Raw genomic sequence first — 19147 nt, 5'->3', positions numbered from 1 at the left:
ATCGGTCAAAACCAGCCTTATCAGCCTGCCGACAGACTGTACACACCGGGAAAATGTTGGCAGAACGGCTGCCCTGTGGGCGGGTCTGACGACCCGTCGTTTAAGCAAATCAGCCATGTGTACGTAGCTTCAGAATAACTACAGAGTTGATAACCTAAAGACTGGAGTGATAAGATAAGATTCTCACTGTGAACACTTATCACTAAATGTTACAAAAGGCAAGCTTCTTTTGTGAATTAACACTTAAAATCGATCTGTGGTGATAAGTTTTCACTTGCCTTATTATCACCAGCATGATCTTAGTGAATTGTTGACATTGTTATGAAATTGGCATTGTAATCTCATGCCAATTTGGTAGCATATTCTCTATCTCTTAAGAAACAGATGAACAATATTTTCTCTGTCAGAAACTGATAACATACATGGTATGCCGTCTGAAAAAAATGCAGTCAATCTCCCTCCTAAAGTAGTACCTCAATAAAACACAACCTATATGCTGGGTATACACAATACGTTTGTCCGCTTGATTTTCCATCCGATCGTTTTTTCCCGCCTGATTATCTGCTCGATTTTCTTATTTTTCGCTCATTTTTCTTATCTTTTTCCATTCCCTTCTATGAGAAATTGACGCTAAAAATGATCGGAAGGAATATCGGACATTATCTATCGATCCCATCTATTGAGCGGGAAAACGTATGGTGTGTACCCACAGCATATGAGAAAGAAACTGCAAGGGCAAACCCAGGATTTTCAAGGGGGGGGGGGGGGGGGGGAGGATTCCTGAAAGGTCTCCCTCAGCCACACACAATTCAGTATAATAATATGGTAGGACATCATGCTGGGTACACACAATGCAATTTCCCATCCGACTGACAGAATCTTACAATTATTTCTTAAATGTCCGATCTGTTCCTGATCGACAACGGGTTCGACCACAAGTAGTCTGGATACAGATAATAATGAGGACAGCTGGCATTGCTAATGAAGAGGAAAGTGAAGCATTCACCCAGCAGGGGCACAGGGCTGTGCTCATAACTGGCTCTGTGCTCTGTTAAGTTCCCCAGGGCTGCTCCATGCTTGGTACACACGCTGCTGCTCTATGCTCTGTACACACACTGCTGCTCCATGCTCTGTACACACGCTGCTGCTACATGCTCTGTACACACACTGCGGCTCCATGCTCTGTACACACGCTGCTGCTCCATGCTCTGTATACGCTGCTGCTCCATGCTCTGTACATACGCTGCTGTTCCATGCTCTGTACACACACTGCTGCTCCATGCTCTGTACACACGCTGCTGCTCCATGCTCTGTACACACACTGCTACTCCATGCTCTGTACACACGCTGCTGCTTCATGCTCTGTACACACGCTGCTGCTACATGCTCTGTACACATGCTGCTGCTCCATGCTCTGTACACATGCTTCTGCTCCATGCTCTGTACACACACTGCGGCTCCATGCTCTGTACACACGCTGCTGCTCCATGCTCTGTATACGCTGCTGCTCCATGCTCTGTACATACGCTGCTGTTCCATGCTCTGTACACACGCTGCTGCTCCATGCTCTGTACACACACTGCTGCTCCATGCTCTGTACATACACTGCTGCTTCATGCTCTGTACACACGCTGCTGCTACATCAAAAGTCAACTGTAGCAGGGAAAGAAAGGGGGTGGGGCTGTGAGCTGCAGGATACCTGCAGATATTCTGGTGTCTCAGCTTGTGCCTGAACCCAGACACTGCACTGGCCCTGGTCTGAAGAGGGGGATTCTGGGCAGCTGTAATCCCCCCTGCTTTTGCCTATGAACTGATTCAATTTAGTCTCACTAAAGTGATGGTGATGTGTTTTTCATGGGTGTTACCTGCTTCACCGGGTCAATAAAGTGTCTGCAGGTGTGGTGAGCACTGTAATGGCTTGGAGCATCAAAATCCCCCAGGATATTTCCCTATTTATCCAGGAGTCTTTTCGTTTTTGGAGAGCAATCAGCCATCTATATCTTCAGAAGATACCACAACCTTCAGCGAGGTCTTGTAATGAACTTACCTTCCAGCAGCAGGTCCTGCGGCGTCTCCAGGGTGGTTCGGGCGAGCGGCAGGACTTCTGCACTGGAATCCTCTGGCAGCATCCCCGGCTTCCCTCCGGCGATGTCTTCCAACTCGCGCGTGCGCGGTGTGACCTTTGGGTCGCGTGTGAGTACTAATAAGCCTTATAGGCTTAGGAGGAGGGTTTAGGGGTGTCAGCAGGTGATGTCACTATGTGACATCACCAGGTGGGAGTGGTTGCTGATAGGGAATTCTTGTATTTAAGGCCAGAGCATTCATTGCTTGGCGACCTTGATACTAATCAGTTTGCTGGTTCCTGGCCTAGCTAGTTACTTTGAGCTACATTAATATATTGTGTAAACACACAATATATATGTACTCTAGTTAGTCATTTGTTTGTTATATTCGTATATATTCTTGTAATATTATTATTGAACATCTGATTGTATTATTTCTGTGTACCGACCTTCTGCTTGTATTTTGACCTCGCTGTTGTCTAGCCCCTCTGTACCACTGCCATCCGATATACGTTACCGGCTCGGCGTGACCCTGACTTTGTTTCTGCCTGATCCTCTCAATACGACTGACATCTGATTTACGTGTATGACTCTGCTTGATTATTGAGTACGATTTAGCTTAGTGACTCTGTACCTTGATATCGTTAACTTGTGCACAAGTTCTGACCGATCTAGACTACGCCTTGTACTATTGTTGTGTATTTATCTGTATGTTACATCGTCACGCACCAGCTCTTCTCCACCTGCCCTGTACTGTGGTTGCCTGACTTGCCACCCAGGTTTGTGAGTACCTCTCTTTATTACACATCTTCTCCATATAGCTCGCTTACTACACTGTATTGGTGCCAGGGCCGGATTACTGACCAGGCAACAAAAGCAGTCGCTTGGGGCCCCATTCAGAGTCAAAGGGGCCCCATCAGCACATAAACCAGCCCTCGCCATCCTGTCAGCGGTGGCTGGATGGTATAATGGTTAAAGGGACTCTGAGCAGTGCAGTAACTATGGAAAGATGCATATCATTTTAAAGCTCTCTTTCTCCCCTTTCCAATGATATATAAGGCGCCGCCCTATGCCTTTTAGTTTTCGCTATTTTCGGATCGAAATCGCGGCCATGGCAATTTTGCGAAAATAGCGAAGACTAAAAGAGGAGAAAGAGAGCTTCAAAACGATATGCATCTTTCCATAGTTACACTGTATTACACAGGACGACTTTTCCCCAAAGTCGGCAGCTCGATTCAGCACAATGCAATGAAATATAAGGAACCCAGGGGGATATAATTACAAACATCATGCTGGTAGGTGTGAGGATGTAATTAATTAGTTGTGGGTATGCTTAAAGGCATACCCACAGGCACTGCTCGGAGTCCATTTAAGGGCTCTGCCTCTGACACAGGAGACCAGGGTTCGAATCTCGGCTCTGCCTGTTCAGTAATCTCATCTGAAACCCATCTGTCTGTTCTACATTGCAGCTGCTCGCTCTGAGCTTCCTGATTCTCAGATCAGACAGGAAGTAGGAAGTAGTAATAGTAGTAGTAACAGAGCGGCAGCACTCTAGAGGAGACAGATGGGCTCCGGATGACGGGACCTCTATTGCTTGGATTGCAATAAGTGAATGTGAGTCATCTGGTGCTGTCATTCTCCCCCGCTGCGGCTGCCCTTTCTGCTGGACTATTGTATTCACTGGGATGGAGGCTGCATGGTGGCTGTCTAGTTTGGGAGGAAATCGGTTGTTCGGTGGTGGGGGTGGTTATGTAATTCTGTCTGGGGAACGGATTCCGGGTTGGCGGTGTCCAGAGCTTTCTGCTATTGCCAGGCTGGAGATGCAGGGGGAAAGTGCTGCTGCTGTGATATCTGGCGCCCTCTTCACAGGGGTGCCCCAGCCCCTGAGTGCAAATGTCCCAGCCATTCATCTCTCACTCTGCATTTTGCCGCTGCTTATTCCTGCATTGTGCACCCACAGAGGAAAGCGGGCTGTTGCCCATAGCAACCAGTAGCTCGGCTGCCTCGGTGTGTGCGGCATTTTGCTGTGCAGCTGCATCTTCTGATTCTATTACGACATGATGGGGGGGCCCAAATCAGTTACTTTGCTTAGGGCCCCATTTAGCCTTAACCCGGTTTTGATTGGTGCTCCTGGTTGTCTCTGTGCCTTTTGTCTTTGGAAAGCTACCCATCCTTCAATTTTATGAAGCATTTTGAAGAGATCTCATCCTAGGGGAAGACAGATTGTCGAAGGAAGACTTCTACAATCAAATGAACATATTTATGGAGGGTTTGCTAAAGCCTGAGGGCAGTTCAGACCTTGCACTCACGTTGTTGATGGTTAAAGGGTACTTGACTCAAGTCAAAGCTACCTAAGGTAAGCATAGAGGTATGTTTGTGCTGGTTTCATATACCTCAGTGCATTATCCTTCCCTCTCCTAGTTCTGCTGATCCTCATAATCACTCCTTGAAAAATTTTACTTTCAGCTTAAATTAAATTTCCGGACAGGAAAAGACAGGCTTGCTGTGATGTCCCCTTTTATATACCTCCCATTCCCTCCTCTTCCTTGCCTCATTCACTCTTCTTAAGGGGCGGGAAGAGCAGAGAATGGGAGGGTGATAGGAGGTAACATCCCCACAAGCCTATCTCTTCCTGTCTGAGAATTTGACTTTAGTGAAAAGTCAAATCTTTGCAGGATTGCTTGCAGAGACTGCAGGGAATTAGCATGAACATTCCTCTGTGTTTACCTTAGATAGATTTGCCTCAGGTCGGGTTAAAGGACATCCAAGGTGAAAATAAACTAAAGAAATAAACAATTGTATCTATCTTCTGTCTCCTACAAATGGATTTTTAAGCTATTCCACAGTTTTATTTTATGTTTAAATCTACTTTTTAAGTTTTGTTTTATTGTTTTTGCTCAATGACACATTCATTGAAGTATGCTAGAGCTAAAATTTATGAACTATTGACCATTTTTATCTCTTTCCTGCCTTTTTTCTGCTAGGAAAGAGTTTTGTAGTTGGAGTTTCTTATCAGTGAGGGTCACAATGTAGTCACTTCCTGTCTGAGTCAGGACTGAGTCAGCCACTTACATTGCTGATATTTAACTCTTTCAGGCAGAGAAAGAAAAAAAGGAACACAGCATAGTTATTTGTGTGCTAGGCACTGTACATACACATGTCTATCTCATCATGTCACATGTCACCTCGGGTATCCTTTACAATAGCCCTGAGGGGGTTTTATTACTTTTAGTGCCATTTTGTGTGCAGTGCTAGCACCATCCTCTTAGTCCAGTGCCCCCAGGAGTCCCAGCACAAGTCAGTCGAAATCTTCAACTTACTAGAAAGTCGAATGTGGGCAGAGAGGAAGTGGCAGCTATCCTCTCGAGGAACACCCCAATCATGCCCACTTGTACCTCTGTCATTTAATAACCTATTAAAAAAAAACCTTACAGCATAACTTACCTACTCCAGGTTCCCTTCGCTGACTTTTCCATCCTGTCAGCTCTCCCGTTCCATTGCTGTGTCCTCTCGTATCTGGCGGCAATTTCACTGCTATGGTGTTGACCCAGAAGCACTTCCAGGTTACTTCTGGGTCAGTGCCATAGCAGTGGAAATGCCGGCATTTACGAGATGACACGGGAGAGCTGATAGTGTGGAAAAGACAGTGAAGGGACTCCGAAGTAGGTGAGTTATGCTGTGGTTTTTTTTTTAACAGGTCATAAAAATACAGTTCAGGAGTACTTTAAGCTCTAGACCCTGAGTCAGGTGGCTGCTAAAGGCCCTGGCTCTAGCTGTAGTATGGACAATGACACTTTTGTCCTGATATGATAGCTCAGTTAAATGACTTTCATACTAGAAACCAGACAGGATTTCTCTTTCTATCCTTTTTGTTTTGCCACACCTAAGTCTGAAAAGCTGCACTGTCCTGCTGTGAATGGCAGTACATCCAGTTACATAACTGGAAATTCCTGCACTGAAGGACTGTAGTTCTTCTTCTAACGCTGTTCATCCTTCAGCCAGTCTTTGCTCTAATGTAACTTAATGCCAGTCTTTAATCTTACACAATGAGAATAATACAAGAAATACTTACATGGTGCGTCAGGAGCCAAAGTCCTGGGTTCTGCACAACACAAAAAGACAACATAACACTGTGTATGGCCGTCCACTATTGTATTTTAGTACTTCAAAAAATAAGAAAGGAGGTTTTAAAGCACGCCTTAAAGCGGTTTAAAACTCTGAAAAAATATTCAACAAAAATGTGATTTCCTACTTTTTATAACCCATACAATGATCATATTTGGTTTTTATGCACAAGTATTATTATTCATTTATAAATTATAACTTCCCAAAGTTCAGTTTATTTACTTTGAAAGCTGCTGGTGCATTTTATTCCTAACTGTTGTCATTCTGTTTTAAATGCTGCCATCAGTGATTTCTGACCTGCGTTTCCCTCCAGGACTCATTAGCATAAGTTTCTGCACAGCCAGAGAATGTTTACTTAATTGTATCAAGTAAAGAATGTATATGTTACGGCCAGAACCCGAAGTGTGGCCACTTCGCGTTCTGGCCAGCCACTTCGGGTTCTGGCCGGCCAATGTGCGAATTGGCCACAGGAGGAGAGGAGGAGGAGGCAGTGCGAAAGCCGGCGGCTTCATCGATTACATTGCCGCCGGCTATATTTAATGAAATTAAGCAAGTTGTTATACATTTGGCAGCAGCGAGACGGCCGTAAAATACATTGTAGCTTAGTGTAGTAATTACATTTCTGACATTGGCCGCTCCGCTGCGGCCAATTCGCACATTGGCCGGCCAGAACCCGAAGTGGCTGGCCAGAACGCGAAGTGGCCACACTTCGGGTTCTGGCCGTTACATATACAGAAGATAAGCTAATCAGCAGTTCGGATGCAGCAGCCCCTGCAGGAGAAAAAGTCAGTCCTGTGATGTAACCCTTTAAATGCTGTTTTACTAAAAAAAAACATTGTGTTAGTATATTATATGCTGTAAATAATCTTTTAGAGCAAAGAAGAAATTCTGGGTTATATTCCAATTTAATCTGAATAGGGATGTAGAGGCTGGCATATTTATTTCCTTTTAAACAATTCTGATCGCCTGGCTGTCCTGCTGATCTTCTGGCCCTTATTTAATTCCCCTTTTCTCCTGTTTTCTCTTGGATGATATTCTCACACCTTGGCCCATATGCAATTCATTTTTTCACCTGAGTTTTCTCCTAGGAGATCATTTTTCATCTTTTATTTATAACAACTTTTTAGGATTTTGCAATGGAAAAATTACCAAAAAGTTGGTGAAAAAGTACCATCAAAATTATTTTGAGTATTTATTTGTTTGTTGGCGGTTTAAAGGGCATTTTATTGACAAGTTTGAACATTTCACTTAGGAGAAAGCTCAGGTGAAAAAGTGAATTGCATATGGGCCTTGGTCTCTATAAGTCATAGACCCCAGCAAGCATGCTGATCAGGTCTGACTAAAGTCACTCACTGGTTGTCCTCAGAGGAGCTCACAATCTAATCATCACCATAGTTATAGTAAAATGTCCCACCATATTATTATTGTGTATTTGTATAGCACTGACATCTCCTGCAGCACTTTACAGAATACATAGTGATGTCACTGACTGTCCTCAGAGGAGCTCACAATCTAATCATCACCATAGTTATAGTAAAATGTCCTACCATATTATTATTATGTATTTGTATAGCACTGACATCTCCTGCAGCACATTACAGAATACATAGTGATGTCACTGACTGTCCTCAGAGGAGCTCACAATCTAATCCTACCATAGTGATAGTCTAATGCCCTACCATATTATTATTATTATTATGTATATATTATAGCACTGACATCTTCTGCTGCACTTTACAGAATGCATAGTGATGTCACTGACTGTACTCAGAGGAACTTACAATCTAATCCCTACCATAGTGATAGTCTAATGTCCTACCATATTATTATTATTATTATTATTATGTATTTGTATAACACTGACATTTTCTGCAGCTTCTTTACAGGATACATAGTGATGTCACTGACTGTCCTCAGAGGAGCTCACAATCTAATCCTACCATAGTCATAGTCTAATGTCCTACCATATTATTATTATGTATTTCTATAGCACTGACATCTTCTGCTGCTGTTTACAGAATGCATAGTGATGTCACTGACTGTCCTCAGAGGAGCTCACAATCTAATCCTACCATAGTCATATTCTAATGTCCTACCATATTATTATTATTATGTATATATTATAGCACTGACATCTTCTGCTGCACTTTACAGAATGCATAGTGATGTCACTGACTGCCCTCAGAGGAGCTCACAATCTAATCCAGGCCTGTGCAAACTTTGCGCAGCTCGGGCCGCATTCTGTGGACCGCATTCTTAGCATGCCTGACCTGCTCATCTATCTCCCCCCCCCCCTCCATCCCTACAGAGTCATGAGCAGGTGATTAGCAGGGGTTAACTCACCTTCATAGCGCTTCCTGCATCGCCTCTCTATAGTAACAGGCCATCACGTGACACGTGTCACGTGTAATACGCTGGTGTGTCATGTCACATGACGGCCTGTTACTATGGAGTCGTGATGCAGGAAGCGCTATGTAGGTGAGTTAACTCCCACTAATCACCCGCTCGCGACTCTGCAGGGATGGAGGGGGGAAAGAGAGGAATCCGGCTGCCTAGCGGTCGGCAGGATGTGCAGCGCCCGTCGGCCGTAGTTTGCCCTGCGCTGATCTAATCCCTACCAAAGTCTGAAGCCTTGTTCACAAGCTGGATAAACCATGGTTGAGATGATCTTTTTTGGCCATTTCTGCAGCAGTGCTGGTGTCCTTTGCTAATGTGTACTAATTTTGCTAATTGTTTTTAATGGATGCACTGCTTGGTATTTGCACGTCTGGCAGTGTGTAGCAGTTACCTGAGCAGATGACTCCAACGTGTTCCAGGAGCCCGCAGTCATGGACATAATACTCACGATGAGAGCATTGCCATAGGACCTGCTCCCTCCCACTGCAGCTCACGTCATCCAATATAATGGCCCCGTCGCCGTGTCCATACCTGGCCAGAGGAAGAAGAGGGCTGCCACAGCCTGCCTGCCGACATACCACCTCGGCATTAGCTCTGTTCCAGGCATCATCGCACACAGCTTGCCAGGCTCCTCTGTGATAGATCTCTACACGACCGGCACAGGCGTGCTCTCCATCTGCCAGCTGTAGGTCGGACGGAGGACTCTCTGTATATCAATAATATGAAATCAGTGCAATGGACAAACATAAGCAGCAAGTTTCCTCTAAGTATGAAAGCTAAAAACAAACATCAGTCTGCTCTTATGACATGTGGGGGCAGCACAATGGGTGGAGAAATCAAATAACTGAAAACAAGAAGGAAGCCCAGCCCGAATGGTCAGAGCATAAGGATTTTTTTAGCTTTCCTACACGTTCAGTTGTGGCCAGAACCTGCAGAACTGTAACCAAGGATTGAACTTCATCCCAATCAGTAGCTGATACCCCCTTTCTCATGAGAAATCTTTTCCTTTTCTCGAACAGATCATCAGGAAGGTCTGTATGGCTGATATTGTGGTGAAACCCCTCCCACAGTGTGATGTCAAGACCATGGTCCTGACAGTTTCCTGTCTGTGAAACTTTTCAACCTATCAAATTGTTACAGGGTGTAGTTATAGATAATGGCAATTGGTGCTGTCTACTTTTTTTCATGTCTGCCAGGAGTAAACATGATTACATGCAGGCTCATTGTGGATCGAACAAAATGAATAAATTACATGGCTAATATGAAATCATTTTTTGATCTCTCTGCTATTTTTTAACTTCTCATTCTGCAATGTATTGATTTACTTTTTCCCCCTTTTTGCTAAAGTTCCTCTTTAACACATAATTGGGCCTGATCACACACTGCACCATAAGGGAGGTGTAGGGCAGCCTCTGGGTAAATTTCCTCCCAATGTTTATATGCTGATCAACAAGTCAAAATATGGATTAACCCTCTGGGCGATACAATTACATCTACCAGGAGGGGGAGCAGCACTTTTTTTAAATTTTTATTTTTTTTAAATCATGTAGCTTGCCTAGCGCTAGCTACATGATAGCCGCTGTGCAGCGGCATCCCCCCACCCCCTCCGATCGCCTCCGGCGATCAGCGCAAGCAGGAGATTCCATTCAGAACGGGATCTCCTGCTTGGCTTCCCCTGTCGCCATGGCGACGCTCGCGATGACGTCACCGACGTTGTGACGTCAGAGGGAGTCCCGATCCACCCCTCAGCACTGCCTGGCACTGATTGGCCAGGCTGCGCAAGGGGTTGGGGGGGCTGCGCGGCACAGCGGGTAGCGGCGGATCGGGGGCGAGCGGCGGCGTTCGGAAGTTAAACCCAGCTAGCAAAGTGCTAGCTGCGTGTAACAAAAAAAAATTATGCAAATTGGCCCACCAGGGCCTGAGAAATCCTACTGCGTGACATACCCCGAGCTCAGCTCGGGATTATCGCCCAGGAGGTTAAGGCCCAGTGCACACCAAAACCGCTAGCAGATCCACAAAACGCTAGCGGTTTTGAGTGCGAATGACAGAGTTTAGTCCCAGTGCACACCGGGCGGATCTTGATGCGATCCACCGGCCGCATCCGCATCAGCATCCGCGTGGCTAATGTATCTCTATGGGCTGGTGCACACCGGCATTTTGAGGTTTTAAGCAAACCGCAAACGTGCAGCAAGAGGCACGTTTGCGGCTTGCTAAAAACCTCAAACCGCCGGTGTGCACCAGTCCATAGAGATACATTAGCCATGCGGATTTTCAGGCGGATGCGGCCGGCGGATCCGCCCAGTGTGCACTGGGCCTTAGAACAGGATCATACGTATAAAGTTTTGCAAGACCTCGTGGCTTGCTGTATGTGTACAAAAAAAAAATCTAGTATCTATATTTTTAATTGATTTCAGTGACAAGTATTTTTGTAGGCATAGTGGGTTCGGATATTGGGTTTCATTCATGGTAGAATTAAGTGAAATACAGAATTTTTTCTACAGAATTTTTTTTTTTTATTCGTGATCAAAACGTACCCGAGGTGTCATGTGACACGGTGAGATAAACATGCATATGTACAAAGCCAAGCACACAGATATTTTTCTTTTTAGTCTTGTTGGACCCTTGTCTTATTATAGTGGAACCCTCACTGATAAGGAATTACAACCATAAAACGTGTTCCTGCAGAAAAAAACTTCTGAGGACAGAGGAAAGATAAAAAAGTTAATAGTTGTATTTGAGCTCTGGGACACGTAATAGATTGCCATTGAGCAGAGACAAAATAACATTACATCTACTTTGTAAATGTTTATGTATAAAATAAAACCATGGGACATCTAAAATAATTGTATATCTCATCAGTTTATTTTCATCTTGGGTTCACTTTAATAAAAATAATACAGCAATACGTCCGGTATCCACTATCCAGGACCATCGGGGATTGCCTGATGGTGAATGTTTGAGACTGCTGGTTAGTTGAGTTCCGGATAGCCAGGACTCTACTGTACTATAAATGTCTACTAATAATTGTACTTTTTTAGGAGTACAGCAGTAAACTGCACATTACATAACGCTATAAGTAGAAGTCAGGCCCAGATTTACATCACAGGATCCTATAGGCACAGATGTCCTGGCACCCTAGACTTTGCTCTACATGAACCTACAAGCCCCCACCGAACTGCACCGCAAGTGTGCTGACTGTCACAGCTGTCCCCTCTCCCTTACTTCCCTTGCCTGTCATAGTGAGCTACAGGTGTCCCTTAGCATTAGATTGCCAGAAGTACCCTCAGTATTAAGTAGCTAGAAGTGCCCCCATCTAAAGGGAGATCTCATCAGTGGAATGCTGAGAGCTGGGTGAGTTACCTCTCATTTATGCTCTGCTTGGAACTCTGCCTAGGGAGGGAGGAACTGGGGAGGAGAGTGAGCCTCTTTTCCATTATCATGTGCCTGTAGGCACTTGCCTACAGTGCCTTATGGTAAATCCGGCCTCGGTAGAAGGTGAGAATAATCTGAGTATACTATCAGCGGGGGTCATTGTTTAGTATAAAGAACTTACCAGCCTTAGTAGTGGAAGCATCAGAGGATACTGTAGGAAGACAGGGAATGTGGCAACTATTAGTCACGTTAGGACACTAAACCGTATATATGAGCTGCATGAGATAGGAGGACATTTATCAAAGTAGCACAATGAAAAACAAGGAATGTTTTTTGGGTTTGTGTTTTTTTTTTTTCCTTGACTGTTCTTTTCCCTTTAGTATCTACAGTTCATAACTTAGTTGTGTATTTTTCTATATTAGGACAGGGGTCCTCAAACGTTTTGGGTTGAGGGCCGGGTCAACATATTTCAGACTGCGGGTGGGCCGGAGTATAGATGAAATAATGTAGAAATTTTTGCGGGCCAGACAGTGAAGCATACCCAGGTGACAACCTGCAATCCAATTGGACAGAAGTGTCACCTGATGCGGAATTTGATTGGAAACCAGCGAATTACTGCTTTCTGGCTTCCATGTGGATGGGTGGTGCCAACACTGCTATTCTATATGCGGACCACCAATATTTAAAGATGTAGCTGACCACATCTAAGTAATACATTTTGTGTGTGGGGTCCAGTAAAAAAGCCTCAGGGGGCCGCATTCAGCCCACGGGCCTTAGTTTAAGGACCACTGTATTAGAAAATTAATGAGCAACTTTATGTACGGTATTTTAGTAACCTGGAAAAAGTGCAGTTTTTAATTTCCCTGACTTTTATACATTTCCTTCAAGCTATTTATCTATTTCTATTAAATATTAGTTATTTGTGTTTGTTTGTTTTTTTTTCCATTTAGGATTTTTTGATCAGGAAAATATTCAATATTCAATATTTAATAAATACAATATCTTGTATTTGTGAAGGCTCTATCTGATGAGTTTCCTAGAAAGCTGTAAGCCGTGTTTCACACAGGGGCCAATTTAAAAAAGGAACTTTGTTCTACACAACTCAATGGGTCAGATCTAAATCACTCTTTCTCTTCACTCACTCTCTAAAGTGGATCCGAGATAAACTCTTACTCATTGCACACACTCCAATGAGTTCTGGGTCACCATGAGCTTGCTGGTTAGTCTGTACCTCTCGGTTTACAAGCCCTACTCCATAGAGCCAAATTAATCCATGCCATGCACTGATGAGGATCAGACAATCCGAAACAGTCTGTATGCATGTTGGATTATTATGGCTCTGTACAATTTAACAAGCTGACACATCATTGCATTCCAGCGGTTCTGGAGGTGTGTTTGCATATATTCAGCAGTGGTGCTCTGAGAGACATCTCGAGCTCACTCCAACCTGAATTATCGCAAATTCTTTCTGTTTTAGGAAAGCACATTTTTGTTTTTCTTAACATCTTAGTAAGGGGGCTTTTAGGACCATTGTAGTCCCTTACACACTCCAATGAGTTCTGGGTCACCATGAGCTTGCTGGTTAGTCTGTACCTCATTGCATAATTGTGTTCCTTTCATATAGTTTATAGGGCATTCCTCAAGCTAAATACTTTTTCTGTTTTGTTTTTATACTCTAATTCCCTGTAAACTAAACAAGCCTCGTCCACAGCTTTTCCAGAGTGCCTTGGCACTCTGAGTCTTAGTAGCAAGAGCTTATGGGAGCTCAGTCTGGACAGGAGGAGGAGGAGATGTTACTAGCCAAAGATTTCAGAGGCAGAGGAAGGAGGAGTGGGGAGTGAAGTTTTTACAGACTGAGGGCTGGAGATGCAGAGCAGCTTGCCTGTGTGTAATGTGACTAACAGAACATGGCTGCTGTCATTGTATCACAGGAAGAAATAATCATAAACTGTTCAAGCTGTTTGCAGCTAGATTTGCTGTGCAAAATATCTAAACTTTAGATAAGATACAGTATATGCTGTAGACAAGTTACTTGTCATAGTTAGTTTTTTTATCTCGAATCCGCTTTAAGTTTTCTCCTAGGAGATAATTTTTATCTGTTGTTTAAATAACTTTTCAACACAAATTATTCTGAGTATTTAGTTTTTTCTTGCTGGTGCATTTTATTGATAAGATGGGAAGATATCAGCCAGGAGAAAAAGTGAATTGCAAATGGGCCAATACATAAAAAAAATAAATTAGTTACATTGTATCCAAGAGTCATATCATGAGTAATATAAATGACAAAGAAAAAAATTAAAATAATTTATTTTTAAGTACGATAATTGCTTTTAGGGGAGAAGAAAAGTACATTTCTAACATGGGTCATATGAGAGCATAGCATTACTGAATGGTTGTGGGTGTAACTTTTCATAATAAACTCATAGCTTTGCTATATTTATTAGGGGTAAGTTCTTGTTCTGGTGGTGGATGCAAGCAAAAAATTACTAAGCGTTTTAGCAATCAATTCTATATTCTGATATGACCCAGATGAGCGTTGTAAACCGTCACAGTCAAAAAACAGAGTTCTCTTGCTATTACCCCATTTTTTTTTATTTATTTTTTTTTTGTAGAATGAAACTGTCGCAACAATGGAAACGCAGCTCAAAATCAGACAATCCCACAACAATTGCACTAAAATGCACAGGATACTGATTGGTGTACATTACAAAAAAAATTGTGCGTACATAGCAGTGAGTTTGTGATTGCGTTTTTCTGTGGAAAAGGCTTTTATGCCAAACTTAAGCCTCCTACAGGCATACAGCCCGTAGAAGCGTCTAATCAGGTTCACTTTAAAAAGAACCAGAGACGAAGCACCCTTGTGTATTTTACCATATATATCAGTAAGAACATTAGAGAAAACACTTACCATGCTCTCTGTTTCATCCTCACTGCTAAAAGTGTATGTTATCAGCTGTGATAAGAATCCCGGACTGAGCATTCAGTCTGGCTTTGCAGGGAATAATTATAGCTGAGTCATTATAGCAGAGCCACAAGGGGGCAGGCTTGGGCTTGAAAAGACACCAGAGAAGACAGACTCAGCTATAATCTTTCCGTAGCAAAGCTAGACTGAGTGCTCAGTCGGGGATTCTTATCAGAGGTGATAACAGTCAGGTTAAACAGAGAACAATGAAACAAAGAGCAGATTAGGTGTTTACTGTCATGTTCCCACTAATTTATAAGGTAAAATACAAGAGGGTGCTTCATCTCTGGTTCTCTTTAACCATAAAATCTGTATCATAAAAGTGGATTTTATTATTGACCATAGAGATAAATACCTGTGGGTCTTTTTGTTGTGGCGCCCTCAGCAGCTGTTAGGTAGAAGAAACTTTGGTTATTGGTAACACAATTAACAGTTTATTAAGATGTAACAAACTGATCTATAGGCCCTTACATACTTGCAATAATGGATGGTCAACACAATGCAAATACATTTGAGTTGATGCAGTATTTTGCAAATTGTGTTTGCAAATCCTGCTGAGGTCAAATTTGATTGGTCCATTTTCAAGCTGCACACATTTGCATAAACATTTGCATAAGCTTGCATAAGCTTGAAATAATTAGCATATCACTGACCATCCCTACTTGCAATGTAGTTAGGTCACCCAAAATTATAATTTGCAATTGTTTCGGGTGCCTTTGCCCACTGTGGAGAAGAGTCCCCTGTTTACTCATTAGTGACTGGACATGCTGGAAAATCATAACTGTACATTATCATTATGCACTGCTGAAGTCTGGGCCAGTAACTCCCACACAGAGGACTTTTCTGCTATAGCAAGACATTTTATACCACAGAAGCTTTATGATCACTAATTAGTTTTCAGGATAGCTGCAGTCCCACTGCTCTAGCTGCGCAGATACAGCACTGAAAAAAATAAATAAATAAAAAGGGAACACCGGCACCCTCTATGTAGGACTGGTACTATTTACCAATATACTATATTTTCACATGTGGATCTCATCATGTCACATGTCACCTCAGGTACCATTTAAAGAGGATATCAGTCAAACCAGCAAACTGAGCCCTTATCAAATATCCCATTCTACAATAAAACCCCCATTATCCAGCACCAACAGGGATTGAGGATTGGCTGAAGCTGGATAAGGGCAGTTTTTGGTTGCTTGACAGTCAATGTTAAAAATAGGCCTAGCTAGAAAACAGTACTATACAGCACACTGTATACTTCCCATACACTCTGTATTAATATTGAAATACAGTAATTAAAAGCAAATTTAATGTCTGAAATTCCAGAAGTGAACCGGAGGCGGGACCGGAGCATTGGGGAGTGGCTGCGCGGGCACAGGATGTCTGCGGGGGACCATTAGAAGCCCCGGGTAACTTCAACTCATTTTCCCCCGACCCCCCTACAGTATCCCTTTAAAGGATTTCCTTCTTCCTCACCCTCAAATGGTGCGCATGACCCATCCCTACATTTGTACTTCAGCTGCCATTAGTAACCAAGTGGACACAAGTTTATATTCTGTTGTTTTTAAAACAAGTATATACTCAATTCTTCTTTTTCAATTCTTTGAAAACAGGTGTATTACTGTATAAAGAATAGTAAAAGAGTTCTGGAGTTCTAGAGTTTAAGATATTAATTAATGATTAAACTGATCAAAAAGGATCTATTTTTGAACTTAAAACAAAAAAAAAATTAAATAAAGCAAAAATTAAAAAAATCTACACATTTCATTTAGGTCTTCAAATGTTTCATGATTGTAGTCTTTTAAAGTAGGCACGCACTATAGTTTGCATGGTCAGTTACAGAAACAACTGATATCTTTACCCAGCAAGCTCATGGTGAACCAGAACTCATTGGAGTGTGAGGGGGCTACAATGGACCAAGAAAATCCTCTTACTAAAATGTTGAGCAAAACAAGTTTGCTTTCTTAAAACAGAAGGAATTTGCGATAATTCAGGTTGAAGTGAGAATATGATTTCTCAACACGATGCATCACTGCTGAATCTGCAAATTCTCCCTTGTTGTCCCTGTAAGCTAGCCACACCACCAGAACCACTGGAATGCAATGATGTGTCAGCTCGTTTCAAGGGTGTTTATTGATAAATATCAGAAATGTTTAACCATGAAAGAAAACCTAAAAATCCCTGCATACGGGAGATGCCAAATAAGACCAATGTGAGAAAAGGCACTAGAACATCAAAATACACAATTAACATTGTTGAAACATACAAGGCTAGATAATAATGCTTAAAGTTTTTTTTATTTCCATTGGGAAGGGAAAGGGAAAAAGGAATGGGAAAAAGTAGGGTAGGGGGGTGGATGGAGGGATAGTCCATGAGTGGGAGTCCCACAACATGCCAATAGACACATCCAGTGGTTTGAAGAGGGATGAAGGGGGTGGGGAAGGGGGAAATAGGGATAAGGGAATTTTAGCTCGTAATATAACTTTTTTTGAATGGGTCAAGTCAAAATAAAGCTTCATTCAACCACACCTAAAGCTAAAATCACAGTTGTACCCGAGAGACCAATATACTAGGCAAGAGTGAGAGCACAACACCAGAGGTTTCAAAATGTATGTAGGATAATCCTAGATTGCTCTGCCACTCTATCCAAGGTGACCATATTTTAAAAAAGTGTTCCGGTGAATCTCTGACTTTTGCCAAAATATGCTCTGATAGCATAGTATCATTCAGTTTGCTAAAAACCACATCTGGGGACAGGACTGGGGATTTCCACTGAGATGCTAGATATCGTTTTGCCTGTGCCATAATGTGTTTGTACAAGTTTATGGGATGCGCAGGGAATGCGAGGGGGCTTATTGCCTAGGAGTGCTACTGTAGGATCCAGAGGAAGGGAAATACCCAACATCAAACGAACTTTCCTCCAAATTTGTTCCCAAAACTGTTTGGCCTTCGGGTAGGCCCACCAGATATGCCACGTATCCCCTCTTGTCTGACATCCCTGAAAACAATATTGAGACTGTTGAGGATAAAAGATATGTAACCTAGCTGGCGTAAAGTACGACCTGTGAAGGACTTTCAAAGAGATCTCATTAGAAGAGTAGAATAGACTACCTCTAGTCAGTGTGGAGCAACAATGGGCCCATTTGCTGTCCGAAATAGTCACTCCACAGTCCTTCTCCCAACGGTTCTGTGATTTTTAATCTATCAGCAGAGATGTCCTGCGTTATTATGGAATATAATTCAGAGATTAATCCTTTTTCCAGAGGGTAGTTCTTACATCTAATCTCAAATGGAGTATAAGTAAGAATGTCCCCTAATCCAACATGCATACAGACTGTTTCGGATTGGTTGATCCTCATCAGTGCATGGCATGGATTAATGTGGCTCTTAGGGGTAGGACTTGAAGCACCCAGAGTTACAGATTACCCAGCAAGCTCATGGTGAACCAAAACTCATAGGAATGTGTAAGGGGCTACAAAGGACCAAAAAGCCCTCTTACTAAAATGTGAAAATTGATTTTGTAATATTATCAATGACTCTGCGCCCCAGCTGCCCAGCTGAAATCCCATTCTAAATTCAGCAGAAAGCTGCCACTTTCAAGTTACTGCTGCTCCAGGAAATTCAGAACTGTATGCCCATTGATGGCACGCCGCACCTGTCCGCAGGGATGTGCTTTTGAGTAATTACGAGTAGCTACTCGGAATTGAATTGATAATGAAGCGCTGATTAAAAAGTTGTGATTGCGGTTGAAGGAGGGTTAAATTACCCAGAAGTCTGTAGGATAGTTTGCTCTCCATTCAATATCATAGCCGAACTGTGAGCCGCATTTCATGACTCACTACCGCGCTTCTTCTTTCCGACTTTTTTTCCGACTTGAAGGAGGAAGCATGGTAGAGAGTTGTGCAACACGGCTCACTGTTCTCCTATGATGCGCAATGGAGTGCAGACTATCGCGCAGACTTATGGGAAAGTTAACCCCCCGTCACCCGCAGTCACAGCTGATTAATCAGCGATTCATTTCCATTTCAATTCCGAGTAGCTTGCTACTCTGAATTACTCGAAAGCCCATCCCTGCCTGTCTGCACCTACACCTCGCCCGATTGACAACAGCATGGTCTTTCCTGATAAAGGTTCATTCAATTTCTGTTTCCTGGATCAGGACTTAATAGCAGAATTGATTTTGCTACAACCTAACCTTGCAGTTTTCAATTTTCTACAGACTGGA

At 42.9% G+C, this 19147-nt stretch overlaps 1 protein-coding gene across 1 annotated transcript in view; it reads right to left on the bottom strand.

Moving 5' to 3' along the window:
* LOC137536618 (deleted in malignant brain tumors 1 protein) overlaps positions 1–19147 on the bottom strand; it is a 56025-nt gene that overhangs the window by 29086 nt on the left and 7792 nt on the right. The window contains exons 2-5 of the mRNA XM_068258872.1: positions 15275–15307; positions 12139–12168; positions 8977–9291; positions 6136–6165 (exon numbers count right to left, since the gene is read on the bottom strand). Coding sequence (XP_068114973.1) covers positions 6136–6165; positions 8977–9291; positions 12139–12168; positions 15275–15307 — 408 coding nt within the window. The remainder of the gene's footprint in view (positions 1–6135; positions 6166–8976; positions 9292–12138; positions 12169–15274; positions 15308–19147) is intronic.

The sequence above is a fragment of the Hyperolius riggenbachi genome, chromosome 10 (genome assembly GCF_040937935.1).
Source record: "Hyperolius riggenbachi isolate aHypRig1 chromosome 10, aHypRig1.pri, whole genome shotgun sequence".
NCBI lineage: Eukaryota > Metazoa > Chordata > Amphibia > Anura > Hyperoliidae > Hyperolius > Hyperolius riggenbachi.
Note: the sequence above shows the minus strand (reverse complement) of the source record. Positions and strands in the feature narration are given on the sequence as shown.